The sequence below is a fragment of the Urocitellus parryii genome, chromosome 4 (genome assembly GCF_045843805.1).
Source record: "Urocitellus parryii isolate mUroPar1 chromosome 4, mUroPar1.hap1, whole genome shotgun sequence".
Taxonomy (NCBI): domain Eukaryota; kingdom Metazoa; phylum Chordata; class Mammalia; order Rodentia; family Sciuridae; genus Urocitellus; species Urocitellus parryii.
The window spans coordinates 47,225,841-47,246,434 of record NC_135534.1 but is presented as its reverse complement, the minus strand read 5'-3'; the positions used below and the strand labels follow the sequence as shown (position 1 = coordinate 47,246,434).

General features: G+C 45.0%; 1 protein-coding gene across 1 annotated transcript in view; it reads right to left on the bottom strand.

Moving 5' to 3' along the window:
• The window catches only part of Plekha7 (pleckstrin homology domain containing A7), a 210,750-nt gene that overhangs the window by 25,990 nt on the left and 164,166 nt on the right, over positions 1 to 20,594 (bottom strand). Inside the window, exons 11-13 of the mRNA XM_026399024.2 lie at positions 13,095 to 13,617; positions 12,498 to 12,584; positions 9,296 to 9,349 (exon numbers count right to left, since the gene is read on the bottom strand). Of these exons, the coding sequence (XP_026254809.1) occupies positions 9,296 to 9,349; positions 12,498 to 12,584; positions 13,095 to 13,617 (664 nt within the window). The remainder of the gene's footprint in view (positions 1 to 9,295; positions 9,350 to 12,497; positions 12,585 to 13,094; positions 13,618 to 20,594) is intronic.

The following is a 20,594-nucleotide window of genomic DNA, read 5'->3' as shown; positions in this document are numbered from 1 at the left end:
TAAGTCAGTATGAATCTTGGAAGGTATGCCACTGATAAAATTGAGGTTTGTTACTGAAACAGACACAAGTTATAGAAGTCCATCACCCCCCAGCCTACAGTAGTGGAGTCAACAGGCGAGGAGGATCAAATTCCCTGAGCATTGTCAAGCCTCAGTTTAAGGAAGTCTGAGCAGCCTCCTTACTTGTGAGTAAGGCCAGCACACCCTAAACTAATTGAGAAAAAGACCTGCCCAAAGAAGAAGGAACCTGGATAGTTGATCCCTGAATAATTGAGGCTAGGTTGTACTTGCATAAGTTATAACCTTCGTCTCTTTCCAGAAGTGTCTGTAGAAAATAAAAAGCTTTTATATGCTGTCTTCAGCCCTGAGCCTTGGAGAGGCTTTGACACCCGCAGTTAGACTCAGGTGCTCAGGAGATGAAACTCTTAAATACTCCATATATTTTCTCTATTAGGTCTCTTTTCAGAAGTGTCCATAGAAAAGTTACAACCTTCCTCATCCTCTCAAGAAAGGAAAACAAAGCCATCCAAATGTAAGGGTAAAAGAGGTTTGACATTTTCCGTCCTTCACTCAACCTGAAGAGTGCAGCATGTTGCCCATTTCTGACTCCCAAGAAGCTGAATCCAACTTTATATCCCAAGCTTCCATTTCCTCCCAATTTCTTTCTTGTCAAAAGTTGTAGAGGGGTGCAGGCTGTGTCTTTTTCACAGATGCATTCATGGCCAAGACAAGGTCAGGAATAGCAAGGCCTAATGAACCTCATGTATGGGAGATGATCTCTCTGACATGTTTCACAGTTCTGACTAGGAGAAATTAAGGGCAGGACTAACCATAGACAGGTGGTATATGCACCGTGCAGAGGGACGGTCCCAGCATGAATGCACAGACAGGTGCTGGAGAGAGGGCCTTTGCTTTCTCCCCACTCCACTTGGGAGATCCAGCAAGTGAATGTGAATTGGGAGCTATATACTAGCTATCCTTCTCCTTAGAGCTCAAGTGTGCCCAAGGGTCCTATGCTACTACTGAGAATGACCAATAAATCCTAAAAGTTAAGGCCAAGGTCAAAAGACTTCTTGCCTTGAGCTGAGAATTGATTCTGGACTGCAGAACTGCTCCCCGCCCCTCTCTCATGATCCCTTTGGTCACACAGTTCTGGGCCAAGACCAGTCTTATTTTTTGCAATATAGTCTTGAACATAAGGCCTGTCACAATGGAAGGCACTAAAAATGCTTAACCAGTTCCATGTAGATCAAAGGGAAACATGTAGGTCAGTGTAAGTTCCTGGAAAGAGAAGAACTCAGCCAAATTTGAGTCCCCAAACTGGCAGATTATGTGCATACACATGCATACATAGTCATAGAACACATGGATACCTACAATAATCCACAAACAGCATGTGTCTCCTAAGATGGGCGAGAAGAAAGGGCATGGAATTAATCCTGGTGAACCACAAACTGCTGGATGTCCTAGGCAGGACTTGGGCTTTGAACTCAGGGAACCCAGGAGAAAATGCAGATGAAAGTGGGTGAGGTCTTCAGAACCCTTTCATCAAAGTGGAGGACAGTGAACTTGTCTATTCTCCAAGGGGGTTGACTCTCACTCATTTCCTAGGTAGAAATCACTTTCAAATTGAGATATGCTTTGGGGATTTTTCCCTCCAGCAAAATTCTTTCCCATATTTCATTGAAGATTTTTACCAAGGATATCTTTTTGGTACTTAAATAACAAGGCAGAGAATCTAATTGAGCAATGCCTCATTTATCTAGCACTATCAGGAAAGAAATGAGATATTCTACAAACACACAAAAAAGGCATTTTGAAAAAGCTGAATCTTCTAAATTAAACTTTTTGATAGGAAGCTCTCTAAAAGCATGCCCTTCAATGCCTTCCTAGAATACTGAATATACATTCAACCTTTTTTTCTCTCTCTCTCGGGATATCAGCACTCCCTCTTTTCTAAGAAATATATTTCCATCTTTTTTAATGTGCCACTTATAAGATACTGTGAGTTAGGGGATTCAAAGAACTTAAAAGCTCAACAGAGGCAAAGTACTTACATCTCTTCCCTCCCTTCTGACTGGACTTGGTGCCCTTTAGGATGTCTCACCCCACCCCTGACCCCACTTGTGTCCGTCATGACTGTGATACACAGCACATCAGATTACAATGCTCTGCTTACTCATCTACTCTCCCCACTATGTGGTAACCTAAGTAGGGGTGACTGTGGAGAGTGGGATGATTTTCTCTGAATCTCCAAAGCACAGCCAGGGCCCAGTACACTAAGAATATTCAGAAAATGTTCACTTATTGAGTTCATGAACTTTTCAAAATAAGGTAGATTGTTACTATGGAGTAAAGGCCACAGGCTGCAGAGCACGGGCTACCTGATGCCTGTTCACACAGCTCAGAGGCCCTTTAAGTGTCTGAAATTAGTTCCATTTCAGAGAGCAGAGGCTACTAAGAAATATTATATCCATATGTAATATATTAAAGCTAAGTTTCCTTTTAAAATTATGCTTTGTGATGGCAATGTTTAAATCCATTTAGACATCAACAGTGCAAAACCCCAGTATCTGTCACCAGAAAAAGTGAACATTCATGGTGCTCATCCATTGGAAAGAATCTTTGCAAAAGAGGGGAATCAAAGCCCCCCACCAGGCATCTTACCTCTCTTCCACCACATCCCAACACACCTTCTCAGGGCCCAGAATGGCTGGACACGCCACCTGCTCCCCAACCTGCAGCCTCCCTTGGAAGGCTGGCCATGGTGTAGTCTGTGGTTATTCTGTGTCAGTCAAAGCGGGTATGGGGTGGCTGGTTTTACTCTAGTCCAGCCCCAGATTGTTATCCAAATATCTACCTGCCCTCAAGAAGAGGCCAGGGCCAAGGTGGACTCTTGAGGATACCCTGGCTCCTCCAAGGGACTAGTAACTGCTGTTCCCTCCCAAGAAACTCATGCTCAACCCTGTCTAGATGAGCCCTTGCCATGGAGGCAGACAAGTGAGAATGGAAACACAACACAAGCTGGAGGCAAGCCAGGCAAGCTCCCCACCCGCTGGCAGCACAAAAGATGGGAGTCACAGAGCACCACAGATGAGCAGCTCAGCCTGGTGCATCAGCCACAATGCTGCAGAGAACTTCATTTAAAGAAAATAAACCGAAATGACTTGCAGGAAGCCTGGGGCGATCAGGAGAGCAACTGGTTAAGCGAGTGATGGAGCCGGCACTGAGCTAGAAGCAATGGAATGGCCCCACTCGGAGACACGGATCAGATCATCTTACGCTTCTCCTGGGCCGACAGCCCCGTGCTGACTTCTTCAGCACTTTGTAAAGCACGTTGATCAAGGGTTCATTATTTTTAATCTGTTCCAAACAAAAAGGCAAATACAACAAAACGTAACAGGTAAGACATCAGACAACACTTGAAGCAGCCAGAACCTGGGGAACTGGAGAAGGGGAACCTTAAGGAGGACGTGAGTAGCGCAATTAAAATGAATCTTGGTGATGCTTATTCCCAGCTGTGGGACCTTTCTAGACTCCTCTGTGAAATGGAGCACACTAAAGCCCTGGGCAAAGGGATCTTGTACAGGCTGTTTATGTGACAGGACTGCTTCAGAGCCCACATCCTTCCTGGTTCTGCCACAGAAGACAAAGGAGAATTTTGTTTCTTCCTTGCCTCCCTCAGCATGTTCTCTAAGACATCAAATCTGTGTTTAGAATTGTGCCAATGCATTAACCTCACTGCTGCCCAACGTTTTCCAACTTAAGTCCCTTTGGACTTTTCATCTCCACCCTTGGGATGCACCTAAATGATGATGTCTTACACCAAAGGTTCCAAATACTTATAGCTCCTTTAAGGAAACATTGTTCTCTTCCTCTAGGACAGTGGATTTTTTAACCTTGGTTGAAGACTGGAATCACCTGGGGAACTTTTAAAAATACTGATCTTTGAGTCCTACCTCAGGAGATCCTGAGGTAACTGGTCTGGAATGGAACCTGAGTAAGCACTAGGGTTTTTTGTTTTTTTTCCCCTCCAATGCTGGGAATTGAATCCAGGACCTCATGTGTATGAGGCAAATACTCTATCCCTGGGCTACACCCTCAGTCCAGCATAGGGATTCTTCAAAGCCCTCTGTCAGGAGCTGCTCTGGAAATACATGCCCTTTAGTCCTGAGAAAGAGATACTGAACAATTATCGTGCCCAGCAATAATTTGGGCTTTACCTCCACTCGGGTAATGAGGTGTGGCTCCAGGAGTAGGTGTCACCGGGTGGGGTTGAGTCACACTCACCTGTTCCTTTGTAATCCTACCCCTTTGCCATTTTGGGGATAGAATGTTCCATGGAACTTCCCCTTGTGTGTCCCCTAAATAAGAATAAAGAATTCTAGTGGCTCGCTCTTTCCTCCAACCCTTAAGGTCAGAGAGTCGTCATGGATTTTGAAAAGGTACTTCTGTGTGTTTTTCCATGCTTTCTTTGCCGTTTTCTTAAGTTATTGGAATAGTCAGATTTTGTGAACCCAGCATTAGGCCTCCAGTTAGGATAAATGACAACAGCTCTCCTTGGTGATTCTAATGTGCAGTCAAGACTGAGAACTAACGCTCCAAATCAATAATTCTTAACCTTTACAATGCTTCAGAATCACCTAGAGGGCTTGTAAACAAACACATTTGCTGGGACCCACCATGGAGGTTCTCACTGAGCAGGTCTAGGATGGGACCTAAGATTTTTGCATTCCTAACAAATTCCTGGGTATTGCTGTTGGTCTGAAGATCTTTCAACCCTAGCTGCATATAACAAACACCTAAAGGATTTTCTTTTATTCTTTTTGCTTTTTTCAAAGAGTAATACCTGAGTATTAAATCACAGTTTCTAAGGAGTAGAACTCAACCATTTATATTCATTTAATGCTCCCTGGCAACTGGATGTGGTGGCACATGCCTGTAAATCCCAGTGGCTAAGGAGGTTGAAGTGGAAGGATCACTTGTTCAAATCCAGCCTCAGCAATGCAGCAAGGCCCTAAGCAACTTAGTGAGATCCTGTCTCTAAATAAAAATTTTTAAAAGGGCTAGGGATGTGGCTCAGTGGTTAAGTGCCCCTGGGTTTAATCTCTGGTACCCGAACAAAACAACAATAATAAAACACTTTCCTGGTAGTTTCAGTTGATGGCCAGGATTAATAATCTCTGCTCTAGAACAACAAAACTCAAACTTCAGTGAGCCCAAGAATACATCAGAACTTGATTACTTAATTCTGGTACCAGAGGCTCTAAATCAATAAAGCCCTTCCCTTCAGATCTGTTTTTGGGTTTTTTCTTTTTCTTTCTTTTTTTATTTTAAAGAGATGAGGTTTCACTATATTGTCCAGGCTAGCCTCAAACTCCTGGGTTCAAGCAATTTTACTGCCTCAGCCTCCCCAGCAGCTGTGATAAGAGCACTCTACCAAAGCAGGCTTAGATCTGCATTTTAAAATCAAGCTTCCAGGTGTTCTGGAAGTAGATGATGTCCCAGATAATAACTTAAAAAACTCTGCCCCAGAAGCTGACTTTGGAACCAGACCCTGAACACAGAAGCACTGATTTTAGACTCAAACAGAAAGAGTCCAGAGTCTAATAGACATGAAGTCATTGGTGGCATGTTCCTCACCAAAGACATGGGCCCCTCTGAAGTTGACCACAACTTTCTGATCTGCAAAGGCACCTCCTGAGCAGCCACAGACACCCTCCTCCACCTCACCTTCCTGGTTGTCCTTCATAGACACATCAAAACAACTCAAAGCCTGTGCAGTAGAGTATACCTATAGTTCCAGCTACCCTGGAGGCTAAGGCAAGAAGATCACTTAAGTCCAGAAGTTATAGACCAGCCTGGGCAACATATTGAGACCCCTCAAATAAATAAATAACAAACTAAAAATAAATTGAAAATAAACCAATTCAAGCTGTCAATAATAATGGGTCCCCCACACCACCCACTCTTTTAAGCCAGCTAGGGTAGAAGGTTCTGAATAGCAGAACTTACATGCCAGAAATACAAGTCAAAGAAGACAACTCTGGGGTGGCAAAGTATATTGTATATGAAAAAAAGAATGCAGGGGTGAAGTCATTTCCAGCCGTGTAGCTTTGCAGAAATTACTTAACTTCTCTGAGACCTGGGTTCCTGGTTAGTAAGACAGAGATATTAGTTTCTATGGCTCAAGGTTGCTGAGAGGATTAAATGACATAAGTGGACACTAAGTCCCCAAACCCTGGGCCAGGCAGGGACAGCTGTCTGATCAATGTGGAGTCCTGTTCACCCTGGCACAACCAAGTAAAATGCTGAGAAGTAAACACTCTCTAAGCACCCATTAGTATAGAGTGTCTTCAAAGAGCCCCTGGAACATTGCTTCTGGATATAGGAATTGGTATATTCCCTTTTTTGTTGTTGTTTTGTGATACTGGGGATAGAACCCAGGGCACTCTATTACTAAACCAAATTTCTAACCCTTTTGATTTTTTTTTTTCCCCCTGGAGAAAGGATCTTGCTAAGTTGCCCAGATCGGCCTTGTGATCCTCCTGCTTCAGCCTTCCAAGCCACTGGTATTACAGGCACGCACCATGGTCCTGGTGGTATATTCCCCTGTGACTTAGCAGATTGGTTGGGTTTTGAACACTTGAAACCAAAAGCATCCCACTTAAAATACCTAGCAATAGTTCTTCAGGCTCTAAACCCTTCTCCCCTGATTCAGTCTTCCCTTTGTCTGGATCCTGAAGTGGGACATTCAGGCGGTGGGTAGCCTTTCTGGCAGTCACAGCAGACTGATGACACATACACACAGTGTAAAGGCCAGGACCTCTCCTCACAAGTGTTGCTGGTGAGCCCAGTCTACTCTACTATAGAAACACAGTAGTAGAAGCAATCTTTAAGAGAGGCCATGTGGTGTGGAGATTAAAAGTACAGGTTTGAGAGAGCTATACCAAATACCATCTGCCCCTCCCCATAACTGCTGTGGAGCCCTGGGAAAGTCATTTACCACCTCTGAGCCTCAGTCATTTAAAAAATGATACCACTACCTCTCATATAGGGCTACTGTGAGGTTTAAATAATTCAATTGAAGTCAAACGCAGTAACTGGCACACAAAACACCCTCTACTATTATTAAGCGTTTTTTTAGAGTCAGGACACACAGGGACTCCTAGATCTACTGTGTTATCCCACACCTCAATTTTTCCTTCTTCAATCTCTCATAGCTCAAATTTTATGAAGCTGAATAAAACAAACTCAAGGTGTAGCTTCACTCCAGGACCACCTCTGAGTGTCCGCTATTACATTCAAACAGGAATTAGGAGATGGGTAATTCCTATAGCCGTTGCTCAGGCACTGTGCACCAGGCGCAGTTTTGTGTATGCCTGTGCAGCTGCTGAGCCAAGCCTCTCCCACAGGCCCAGTCCGTTGTAGAGACTCCATAAGTACTTCTGGACTGACTCCTTGGTCACAGGGTAGGGGCAAGAAGAACCTAGCAGGTGGCTATAATTGGTTATCAGAAAGACCAAGGAATGGGGATATGGTACTGCACAGAGCAGAGGGATATGGGGGCTGGTGAACCTCTCTCCATGGGCCTCATGAGAAGGACCCTGCCTTCCTAACAATGCAGGATGATGAGCTGGTCTGCCACATTCAGACCACACAGTCACATTTGAGCACTCTGAATCCTGAGGTACTACCTTATTTAAGTCACTTAAGCTCTGTGTGATCTGATTGTCATGTAAGCTGAAAAGATGTCCTGATCTTGGGGGCTGGTTGTGTAGCTCAGTGGTAAAAAGCTTACCAAGTATGCTTAAGACCCTGTGGTTCAATCCCTATCACAGCAAAAAAAAAAAAAAAAAAGAAAGGAAAGAAGGGAGAGAGGGAGGGAGGGAGGGAGGGAGGGAGGGAGGGAGAGAGGGAGGGAGGAAAGGAGGGAGGGAGGAAAGGAGGGAGGGAGGGAGGGAGGAAGGAAGATAGATAGATAGATGCCGTGATCTGGAGAGTAATCTCCTACTTTTCCTCATGACCTCAACCAGGTTTGACTTTGTGCTAACCTTCCTTCTTAAGGACCAGGATAAAACCAGGATCCTGCCTCGGCCTCCACTCCATGGCCCTTGCAACTTCACCATACTTGGGGTCTCCTTGGCTCCTGTTGTTCCCTTTCCTTTAATCTCAACCAACTCCAACTCCTGGCTCTTCAATGTTTCACACATCTGCCACCTTCTCCAAAAAGTCTTCCTGTAAGTCCACAGTACTTTTCACAACTTCAGCTGAGAAGGGATCCAAACAGATCTTTATACAGTCATTGTACAAAAGTCTGTTATTTGGAGATTATTTTCTTTTCCCAGACAGTTTAAAAATTTGAGATCAGAAAGGCCCTAATGGTACTTAAGCATGAGACCCCACCCCCATTTGCCTCCTTGGGGCCTACCATTCATGCCCCTGCTCTGCAAGGCTGGATGGAGACCCCCATGTTAAAACATCTCAAGCCAGGTACTCTTGGGGACCATGGGAGGCACAGCCCCATGGCAGTTGCCTGGGTGTCTCACAAGCTCCTCACCCACCCTTGGTTGATTAAAGGTCACATTCCTTCAGTCTTTTCATGGCTCAGGCCTAAGGAGTGCTGTTCACAGTGGGGGCTTTCAGAGAGCTGTGGGGAGAAACAAAAGCAGCTCTCTTTCAGGAGCCTTCACCAGTTCTCTGTGCTGTGCAGGCTGAGTCAATGCCTGGAGCTTTACCACCTATGGGGGGGGGGTGGGGTGGGGGTGTGGGGGTGTGGGGTGGGGGGTGGGGGGTGTGTGTCTAGCATTCATCTCTAAATGAAGGAGGGAGGTTATTGGTAAGCCCTGAAATCACGTAATTCCATGTGCAACTTGCTCCACAGCAACAAAACCAAATAATGCACCAAGCCACTTGTGGCTAAAATACATATCAGTGGTACCCCAGGAACCAAACACAAACCCCTGCTCCTACCAGAGGCTCTAAAAAAAGTGAATGGTTATTTTAGGGGGAACTTTGGTTCTGACCAAGGGGAGAAAAGATCAAGATCTTGGGCCCTCATTATGTAAGCCAGATCCCTTATAGCAGAATTTAAAAAAAAAAAAAAAAAACTGTGGAGAGCCAGAGTTTGAGGCTGTAAGAAATGAAATTTTTCTGATTCATATAAGAGATTTCTTCATTTGGGATCCAGATTTGATAAGACTACATGGCCTTTGGCTTTGTGCTCAGCTCCAAGGAAGTGACACTGTCAGAAAGGTGAGTGTCAGAGGAAGGCAGGATCCCTGATGCCACTTACCTTTAGATCCAGGTACTCCAAGTCTTTCTTCAGCTGGAGGTAGGTATCATCAGCCTTCACAGGAAACACAGGGAGGGAAAAAAGAAAACCAAACAGTATGAACACCAAGACTTTTCATAACTAGGGGCTTCACAAGTGAATCATTTACATTGCACAGCTTTGGAAACAAGAGGCCACGGCAGACCAACACATCCAGGGCCACGGAGGAAGCACAAATGTCTGGCTATAACTCACAGAGCTCTTTTGGCACAGTGGAGACTGCAGGTCACTGTGGGCAAAGCCAGCTTGCCCCCCCATCCCACTCCGCAGCATAACATTCTGGTAGAAAGGCTCCTACCAGAGGACTAGGACAGCAGAGCAGTTGAAGCAGATGCTGGGCAGAATGAGGGGGAGTCTACCTGGAAGAGCACATGCTATACCTGAACTAGGGTTACATCAGTTTCGATTCTTTTTTTTTAGCTATAGATGGACACAATACCTTTATTTAATTTATTTATTTTGATGTGGTGCTGAGGAATGAACCCAGTGCCTCACATGTGCTAGGAAAGCACTCTACCACTGCGTTCCAACCCTAGCCATCAATTCTTGTCATCAAACCTTTGGACTGGGCCACTTCACATGCATGAAGTAAAATGACCCTGACTGGCATGGATGAATTCCTAGAAGAGTCAGGAAGATGACTTGGGTAATTCAGGAGGTCCCAATATGATGGTGGTTTCCAGAACAATAAGCATTGGCAGCCAGTGGAAGTTTCCTGAAGTCTTGCTCTTTTTACTCAGCATAAAGCCAATGTGGCCATGTCAAGAGTTAGAGGAAGAAGTCCCAGGATCAGACCTATCTGCTTGTGGCATCTCCTATTATCTGTTGAGCTCTTTGGTGTAATTATCAGAAACAGTGAAAATAAGCAAAAGCTTTTTTGATTCCTTAGAACTCATGCTCTCTTGTGAAACCAACAGTGAGACTAAGAGGCTGAGAGAGCTTAAGAATGGTCCAGGTGCCACATTTTTAGAAACTAAGAGAGGGTCTCCCAGTTAAACAAGCCAGGGCTGTGGAAGGTGGGATCATGCACAGCTCTGACATGAAACAATCACATTAGAAGTTCAGGTGGTGCTTTTAAACATGGGAAGAACTGAAGGACCACTGTCTAGGAAGCTTGTGGCTTGCAAGGTCTTATTTATGTCTTTACATTGCCCCTTTTCCATCCCTACTTCGCCAATCAGCCTAGTCCCTACTACTTTCCACAGGAGTAGAAAAGACAGAGCTGGAGAATGTTATTAAAAATCACCCAAACCACAATTTATGGTTTTTATATATTTCCCTTTACAATCGTTTTTCATTTTCTTTTCCTTTTTTTTTTTTTCCTTCAGTACTGGGGATTGAGTCCAGAGCCTTATGTATGCTAGGCAAGTGCTGTACCACTGAGTTATGTCCCCAGACCTTCTTTAAAATTTTATTTTGGACAGGGTCTCATTAAGTTGCCCAGTCTGTCCTTGAACTTGCCATCCTCCTGCCTTAGCCTCTCAAGCAGTTGGGGTTACAGGAATGTACCACCACAAAGCTCTTACATTCATTTTTCTAAATATATTCCTGAGTCTCTTAGTTCTTGCTAAAACAGGACAGGGAAGGAAGGTGACAGTTCCATCACCCTCATCTATCCCATCTACTTCTGTGCAGCCTGGAGGGACCAGCCTCAAGAGGCTGAACCTATCCCTACCTGAGGACAACTCAGGGGAGGAATCTGTTTCTTCGAGCTGCTCAAGATGCTTGGGAGAGCAACTCTCTGGCCAGTCCTCAAAGAGACTGACTGCAAAGCCTAATGTCCTGGACACTGTTTAGAACACTGCGACAGATAGGTTTTGCAAGGAATCCTGGATAAGTCCCCTTCCCTTCTGGATCTACTTGCTTTGTGTTTGTGTGATAAAAATTTCATCCCACCTAAGCTCTCCCATGGTACTGCAAAGCTCAACAGGATGAAATGTGAGATGCTTTGCAAGTCAGCAGGGCATGGTCCAGAAAAGAGAAGGCCCCTGTATTCTCCCTCCAGGCTGACCCACATGTGTCTTTCAGCATCCCAAGGAGTGCCCAAAGTGGCAACAAGGCTGACAGCTGGCATAGCCCTTCAGACACAACCACACACCAGCTTCACAGTCACTACGTACGGCTTGCGAAGCCACGCTTCAGGTTTCTCACATGACATGCAGACCCCTCCCCAATGCCAGAGGGCAGGCTCCACCACTGGTGCAGCATCTGGTGGTGGCACCCAGAAGCAAACAGGCAGGGAATAAGGGAGAGAGCCAGACAGAAAAGACAGACCAGAGCACAGCACAGGGGATCATGGGCCAGCATGTCACACCCCGGCCCTGGGAGAAGCCACCAGCGCTAACCTGGCAGGTGGGAAAGGTCAGGTAGCGCTGCAGTAACTGGCCGACAGCGAAATCTCGCACACTGGCCAACTTGGCCTGGTGCCGCCGCAACCGGGTGAGAAGCAGTGAGAGCTCCTCCAGCTGCAGGTGTGTAGACACATCAGGAAGAAATTAGCCACCACAGGGGCACGCCACTTTAATTATACTCTTCGCCCCGGTGCCGGGATAGCACTGATGCTACACCACTAAGTAATGATTGCATTAATTTTGTCATTAGGACAAATAAAGGCAGTGGTAGCAAAGGGCTACAGGAAGTTGTTTTCTCAGGAAAGCTGCAACCAACAGTGCAACCTCACCCAGACTTGAGGTTGGTTTAAAAAAAAAAAAAAACAACTTTTTGTTTTTTGTGGTGCTGGGGATTGAACCCAGGACTTCCTGCACGTTGGCAACCATTCTACCACTAAGCTATACTCCCAGCCCCCAGACTCGAACTTTGAAGGAAGAGTTAATTAATCATTGTAAAGACCAGGGAAAAAAGGAGGGAAGCTACTGGGAGAGAGCAAGTGGCTGGAATATGCTTTTGACAAAATTCTATTCAAAAGAGAAGCCGAGTCCAGCATTCCCTTGGACTTCCCCTTAAGTTCGTCTTTGAAGGGCCAGCTGCATGATGCCAAGCAAGTCACCGGATTCCTTTGAGCCTGAGTTTCTTCATCTCTAAACAGGGGTTAAAGCTGCCTGATAGATTGCATGACTCAGGGAGGAGGAAAACCCCCAGTAGATAAGTTCTCACAGGCTGTATTCTATCACACACCTGGAGGAAGAGATGAGGGGCTGCTTACCGATTTTCCATGTAAACTGGGAGCACTGACAGTGTGGGTCATGTAACCCATCGAGGGCATGGAGCGTCGGTCCACATGAGAAGAGTTCTGCAGGTGGGGAATCAAAAAGTCACAGTGAGGCAAGGAAAGAAGGCCTTGGGCACTCTCTCCCAGGTCAGCCTACCACATGCTACTTCACCTCTTTGAGTTCCAGATTCCTGACTGTAAAATAGGAATACATATCTTCCTCAAAGGGTACAGCACAGAAAACTGTGAAAGCCCCTTGGAGAGTTAAAAGTTATGTTGGGCTGTAAATAACTGAACTGATTGAGCACAGACATCTTTTCCTGATCAGCAGACTGTGTGACCTGTGCAAGTTATTTTCTCTTCAATGTCTCTGAGTTCTCATCTGTGGAATGGACCCATCACAGCACCTACTTCAAAGGGTTTTGGTAAGAATTAAAATAAAACTTCTAGAACTACACTTGCTTCCAAAAGTACTGCATAAAGTTAGCTGTTATTATTAGTTCCACTAGCTCAAATCTGTACTCAAGCCAGGTGAGGTTCTTGACACCCAAAGGCCAGACCCCAGGCACATGACAGGTTTTCAAGCCTTACCTTGATGGTATGGCCACGTGCCTTTTTGGGAGAAGCCCCTAGTGAGATGTCCACACTCCTCCTCTGGTCCGGTGGCTTCACAGTAACCCTTTCTGCTGGCGTGTGTGGCCGCCGAGGTGGGAAGACCCTTGGAGGTCCGGGGGGAGGGATATCAGAGGGAGATGGAGGCACAGAGATGGAGCGGGGCACTTCCAGCATGCTCCTGCTCCGGCCCTGGTCAGAGAACTCCAGGGAGCCAGCACAGATGGGTGCTGTGGGGCTACCATGCCGGAACTGCTGGCGCTGCTGCCACTCATACAGCTGCCACACGGTGCCATCCCGGTGTGCCCGGCGCTCCTCACTGGACATCTTCAGGTGACTGGCTCGATCTTGTGCGTATTTGTAGTCACTTGGCAGGTTCCGGGGAGGGGGTGAAGAGCCCCCCGAGGGGTGTCGGGCACTCTTGGGCAGAGTCTGATAGTTTTCTGGGAAGGACAGGGGTTGGCTAGGACCCTGGCGAGGAAGTGTCTGGTCTGAGGGAAGGCTGAGGAGAAAGGGAAGGACAGGTCAGGCCACCAAGCAAGGGAACAGAGTTCAGTATATCCACAAAACCAGGCATGTTGGGGAGTCCTATAAGAACCCCAAATAATGATAAAGCAGACACCCAGGACTCCAGGCTCCAACTACTTTTGTAGAAGACTCCAAAAGTAGTTTTGTTTGCCAGCTCCCTACCATCTGCCCCATGTTCCTCTCTTCCAGTGTAGTGTGATTGAGTGGCCTAATCCTTCTGTCCCTCTTGCCAGCAGCACACATGCAACTCAGGGTGTGCTCATGTCTAGAAAAGGCTTTTTGTACATCTGGGTTCCTGAGACTTTCCCTCTGCCTGGGATCCTAGGACCAAGTTCTGGAGACTCTTAAAGGAAATGGCTACCATAGTTCCTCCCCTTCCTACTATTCTAGTCTAGATACTGATTAATGATCTCACCCAGATTACTGGAAGACCTTCCTAAATCATTCCTAACCTGAACAGTCACCTGCTCTGATCCAATCACTCCCATACTCCAAACTTCCCCATAGATTTATGAAATCAAATCTAAATTCCTGCACCTGGCCTCAATGCATCCTGCAGCCCTAGTGTTTTCTTACTCCTCCTCCTACCAGGGCTAGGACTCAGCTGGGGCAAGCCAGATGCCTAGGGCTCAAACCTTAAGGAGGCACTCTCTGTCAGGCACAGCCCCACACCTGCTGGAGCCTGAAAATGAGCTTCACCCTGGTCCCAGCCCACTGCTGTCCACACCCGATCAACTTCTCACAGGGAAAAAGCAGGTAGTAGCCAAGCACTAACATTCACTGGCTATGCAACTCTAGGTGTCTTTCTGACTGCTAGGTCTCAGCCTCACTACCTATAGTGTGAGACAGCATTACCTGCCTCATACAGCTATTCTGATGAGTAAATGAGAACCTAAAGGAATAAGGCATTCTCCGACAAGATCTTCCACCAGTGTGCACCACCTTCCCCCTCTTTATTCTCATAACACTCTTCTTCCCTCCCCAATCTGTATAGGTTATCCTCCCACTATTTACCCAAATCTTATTCTCCAGGACAGTGGCCCATGCCTTTCTAATGGGGGCCTTCACAATGCTGTAGCCTTCAACATTCCTCCTTTGTTTAACTTCGTTATCACACTGTCTATACTGTTTCCAAGGTCCTTTGTGGATGTGACCTTTTCATACATGCAAGAAGTGTCTTCCCCAGCCAAGATGAAAATTCTTGAAGGAAAAGAACTGTGTCTCATACTCTGTGGTATATTCCACAGTCTGGGGGAACTCCTGACACATATAACTAGTCCTTCAATAAGCGCTTCAAGATCTGGATATGACTTTGAAAACCACTAAGAACTTAGTCATCTTATTTTCTAAGAAGGATGAAAAACTCAGTAAGGGACAAATTATGGAGCTTTATTAAGCCTTAAAGTCTAACCTGTAAGTATGATTGTAAAAAGAGATCAGGTTTGGAGTCATGCCTGAGTTCAATACCTGATCCTGTTTTTATCAGTTTTATCTAACAGACTTTGATATAGTACCACAATGTGCCAGACACAGTTCTATGCCAATGCTACTCAAAGTGTGGTCCACAGACCAGCAGCATCAGCACCATCTGGGTACTTGTTAAAAACGTATGTTAGTGAAATTAATCAGGAAAAGAATGATAGATTCTGTATGATCTCACTTATATGTAAAATATTAAAATGTGGAACTCAAAGAAGCAAAGAGCAGAACTGTGGTTTCTAGAGATTGGAAATAGGAGGATAGTGAGAGGGAGATGTTGGTCAAAGGGGACAAAATTTCAGTTAGACAGGAAGAACAAAAATTAGAGTTCTGTGGAATAATGTGGTGACTATAGCACATTTCAAAATTGTTCAAAGCTCAAAGTATTCTCAACACTAAAAAATAATAGATGAGGTGACATATTAATTTACTTAATTTAACCATTCTACAATATACATATATAAAATATTACATGTATCTCACAAATATATATATATTATATAATTATGACTTTTTAATTAAAAATAAAATTTTAAAGTGCAGGTTATCAGTTCCACCACAGACCTACAAATCAGAAGCTCTGGGGCAGAGGCTGGTCACCTCTTTTAACAGCCCCCACTCCAGGTGATTCTGACTCTCCCTGAAGTTTGAGAAGTGCTCTTCTAATTGTCTTAACCTCAGTTCATTTAATCATTTCTAGTTACCTGAACTCAGGCAATGTCATTTCTGTCCTCTGAATCTCATTTTCCTCAGTATAAAAAGGGGATAGCAAGAACCACTTAATAGATTGTTGTGAGGATTAGCAATACATATCATTCAAATAGTTTTTTTTTAATCCCCTTTAATGGTTACTTTGCAGGTTGCAGAAGGATATTTTAAGATCTCTTCAACCCAGACCTGACCTGTGCACCAAGTGTGTTTGCTTGCCACTAGGTGGCAGGGTTAGCTTTTGATTTCTCAAATTTAGATAGGAATGTTTTCTCTGCGGTAGGCAGCACCTGCCTGCATCTGATGGAGGTGGTGGTGGGGGCAAAAACCAGGCTGAGGGCTTCCCCTGGGAAGAGCAGGACTTTAGCAGCCATTGTTCATTCTGCCTAAAGAAAATGTTAAGCACGCAAAGCATGTCCCAGCTATGCTCCCACCCTCAACCCTTCTGTCTGGTTCTGCAGCTCACTCTCTGTGCCTTCCTATAGCATCTGGAAGGTCTTAGCCCCTACACCAGGAAGTCCCCCAGACCAGGCCTGTCCTCTTGCATGTGATCTGCTCAGCAGCCCACTCTGGGAGCCTGTCTGCTGTGCCTGGATAATCAGAGGCCCCTACTGGTCGGCACCCCAGGCCCTGAGCTCATCCTACAGCCTGTACCCTCCATTTACATAATGTCTACCACTTGAGGATGACCCCAAGATATAAGTACAATGGTAGGCTCTGACTTTACCAGAGTAAAAGACATGGGAGATAGCCAGAAGATGAGATAAAGACTCCCAGGAAGAGGTGGGAGCTCCCAAAGCAGCTCTGCCCTGACAGCAGATCTATTTGCTGGCCCCCACCCCAGTCTTACCCCCCCAAAATGAGATTCAAAGTCTTTTGTCCTCATACCCTGATCTGTAGCTATGGGGTCTCCCCATCCCAAAAGGCACTAAGCAGGATATTCCAATAAACCCACTACAAATGTGTGTGAAATATTTCAAAGTGTGAAACCATTTTTTGTAACCAATTATTTATGCAGCAGAAATTCCTTCCACATCAAATTCAACTTCCACATCAATCATGCAGGACTTCCTACTGTTCCTTATAGCAGTGTTTGAGTCCCCTTCTCAGTCTCCATCTCTGCCTTTTTATTTTACAAGGATGCTTTACTTTAAACTATGCAGTGGGGGAGGGGGTATAAGGCTAGAATTTCAAAACAAGCTCTTAGAATGTACTAATACACTAAGCTATGACAGTCTGATTCCTATAAACCATATTGTGAAGCAGTTGAATGATGTGAAATATAATATATACCTTCAAGTACCAAAAGAACAGTTAGGAATAATTCCCTGTGTGGTCTAAAGTCATGAATACAGGATCACAATGCAATCCAAATACCTTAACGTGCTCAGTCTAATGATAATGAGATTAGCACAGTCTTAATTACACACAAAGCAGAGATATCCATCTTCTATATTTTCCAGTGGAAAATGGTGGAGGTTCCTTATTAAGCGGCCAGATCTATTTACCACATACTGTTAGAAATTACACATATATCTTTAAGAAAAAAAAATATCTGGGAATGCAAGATATAGACCTTTCAAGAAACAAGTGAAATATCAGTGATCTAAGCAGACTCAGAGATTGACAGCACTTTCTTCCCTGTACTCCGTCTTCAATTACTCTTATTCTCTTTTCAGACCTTTGAGATCTGCTTCCACTGCTAGACTGAAATTCCTTTGTGTGTCAACAATCTCCAAAGCCTATGAACAATGTTCTCCACAGACCTAATGTCCCCTGCTCCTTAGATAAGAATGGCTCAAATGCCAACCTCACATTCTAAGAAAGTCCAGTGACCTTCCCAGCCACCTCTCCTCTCCTTGTTGACTTATCCTTCAGCTTCCTGATGCTTACCCCTGTTCCCTAATACAGGTCATTTGTAGCAGAGCTTGTGAATTGCCAGAAATAGTTATGCTGTGACATTTCACAATTAACAACTTTAAATTGCCAGTCACCCCTTTTTTTGAAAGTCCTTTCACCACAAAAGAGTTCTCAGTGTCATCTCATTGGTTTCTTCCCCTCCTATGACTTTGTTTCCTGACCTACCTTTGAAATTCTCTATTAAGGACAGCAATACAGCTCTGTCCATTTAAAGACCACCCAGAAACTCATAGGAAAAAAAAACCTGTAGTCATGAGCAAAAGACCAATAGAGACCCTGAAGTTCCAGACTTTTCTTTAGGGGCACCCACCTTGGAAGGTACCACAGCTAGGGAGAAGTCCTCATTCACAGCACTCTGCACTGCTGACCAAACTCCTTCCTATGGACACTGTCTCCACAGAACACTCCAGTTATCCTCCTTCATCTCCTGCTTCATTCTTTTTTCTTTGGGTGGGGGGGACCAGGGATTGAACTCAGGAGCATTTGACCACTCCCCATCAAACTCACTTCTCTGGTCTATACCTGAGCCACATCCCCAGCCCTTTTTTTGTATATTTAGAGACAGGTTCTTGCTGAGTTGCTTAATTTCTCACTTTTGTTGAGGCTGGCTTTGAATTCACAATCCTCCTGCCTCGGTCTCCCAAGCACTGGGATTACATATGTGCGCCACCACACCCAGCTCTCAGTTCCCTTTAAGGAGACTGTTTTTGCCTAGGCGTTGGCCTGGGGATTCCCAGGGTTCTGTCTTTGGCTCTCTGCTATAGCTCACTCTGAGCTAGGAATTTTCATCCCTGTCTGCATGTGAGAATTATCGAGGGAGGAAGGATAGGAAAGCATGTGCTTTTTAAAATCCTGATGCCCAGGCTGTAACCCAGGCCAATGAAAGCAGATTTCAGGGCATGGAAATGAGGCCTCCATCAGTATTGAACCTCTCAAGTTAGGCTTGTTTAGCCAAGCAACAGTTTCTTAACTGTGGCCATATACTGGTGGGATCACCAGGAGAGCTCTTAAAACATACAATGCCTTTACTTTACCCCAGATCAATTAAAGCTCATGATCAAATTGCAAGGCCAGGATTAAGAATCATGGCTCTAAGCATTCTACCTTGGGTAAGTAACTACTGCCAGAGCCATCAGTTATCACCTCCAGAGCAATGACCACTAATCTCTCTACTGACTATACTCACATTCCTTATAACCTACTGGTCATTTTCTCCTGGACATGCCACATATACAGCACTCCCCATCAAGCTCACTTCCCTGGGCTGTGCATACACCTGGCTCAAGGCACCACATCTACCTATAAACCTGAACACCAAGTCCAGGTCCACCTGCAGCCCTCTCCACTGACATTCCAAAATGGAAATCCTGATTTTCTCCAAACCTATTCTTTGCTTAGCCTTTCTCATTTCAGCAACCACTTAGTTACTCAAGTCAAAATCTAGGGATCATCCTCATTCCTCTTTTCCCTTCAACCTGCACATCCAATGCATTGATAAACTTCATGATTTCCATCTTCAAAAACACCTCAAATCTGTTTATTTCTATTTCCATCATTACCAGTAGCCTCCTCCTAGACTCTTATTTTCTTTGAAAAATATTAATCAGATCACATCACTTACCTGCTTAAAGACTTACAGTGATTTCCCATTGTTTTTTCAAATAAAATTCAAATGCCTTACCTTGGAAAATGAGGACCCCCATATGATACCACCCCTGCCAATTTTCTAACCTCTCTTAGCAGTGGGTCATCTTACACTCACTACCTGGGTAGGGGTCACCTACCCCAGCACCAAGGAGAGCAGCTTCACTCCCCTGCCTGGGGCAGTAGCTTTCTATTTTCAATAAGACACAAAGTTGAAAGGGGAGGGGGGAAAAAAAAGAATTGACACCTGGTCATTCCAAGGTGGGAGTGGGAAGGTATCTTAGTTACCAAATAAAAGGCCTTCCCTGGTTTGTTGCCCAGCTATGTCTCTCAATCACTTAAAGGGATTCCATTGTGATTTCTCTAGGTCCATCCTCACAATAACCCAGCTAGAGCAGATTAAGGGAGGGTCATAGCAATCCATGCATACAGCTCCACACATCTGAAAACAGGCCCAAACTGTTCCCTGAGGAGTACCACAGTCTGCAGAGCCACAGGCAGACAGTCTGGGTCTCAACAACATTTTAGAACATGTCATCAGGCCTGTGGCACACTGAGCTCTGGTACATCTACCATTGCCTCTCCAGACCCTGGAGGGCTTTCTAAATTCACATTAGCTTTACTATCTCCTCTCCTTTCAGTGGTTTGTTTTCAGAAGGCTGAAGACAGTGAGGGAATTTGTCATGTCTTCATAATGAAGACAAAGTACAGTGGTTACTGGGGACAGCAGAGAAGCTGGGTGATCCTGGATTTTTCATGTTCATAAATGTGTCCTAATTAATTTAAAATTAGAATATGATGCAGATAGTGCTTTGCAAATAGCAAGAGATGCACCTCTTCTAAACAATTAAAGATCACTTCTTGAAGGAATGGGCTTGATAAAACCTAATGTCAACAGGGTCTGAGCACTTCTCCATGTGCCTAGAATGAAATCATGGATCTGTATTTACTTTCATTTCTACAAATATTTCTCAGGTGCAGAGAGAAAGAAGCAAAAGAGAAGATCCATTACTATCTCAAGCATCATCAAAGAGGAGCACAGACACCTTGGTGTAACTCTGTGTGGGCTTGGGAGACCCACAGACCCAGGTGTGAACTCTGGCTTTGCCTCTAGTCTCTGTGCCCTGGGTAGGTTCCTTCACTTCTCTATGCCCCAGTTTCTCTGTCTATAAATTAGAGATATCATTCCTCCTTGCCAGG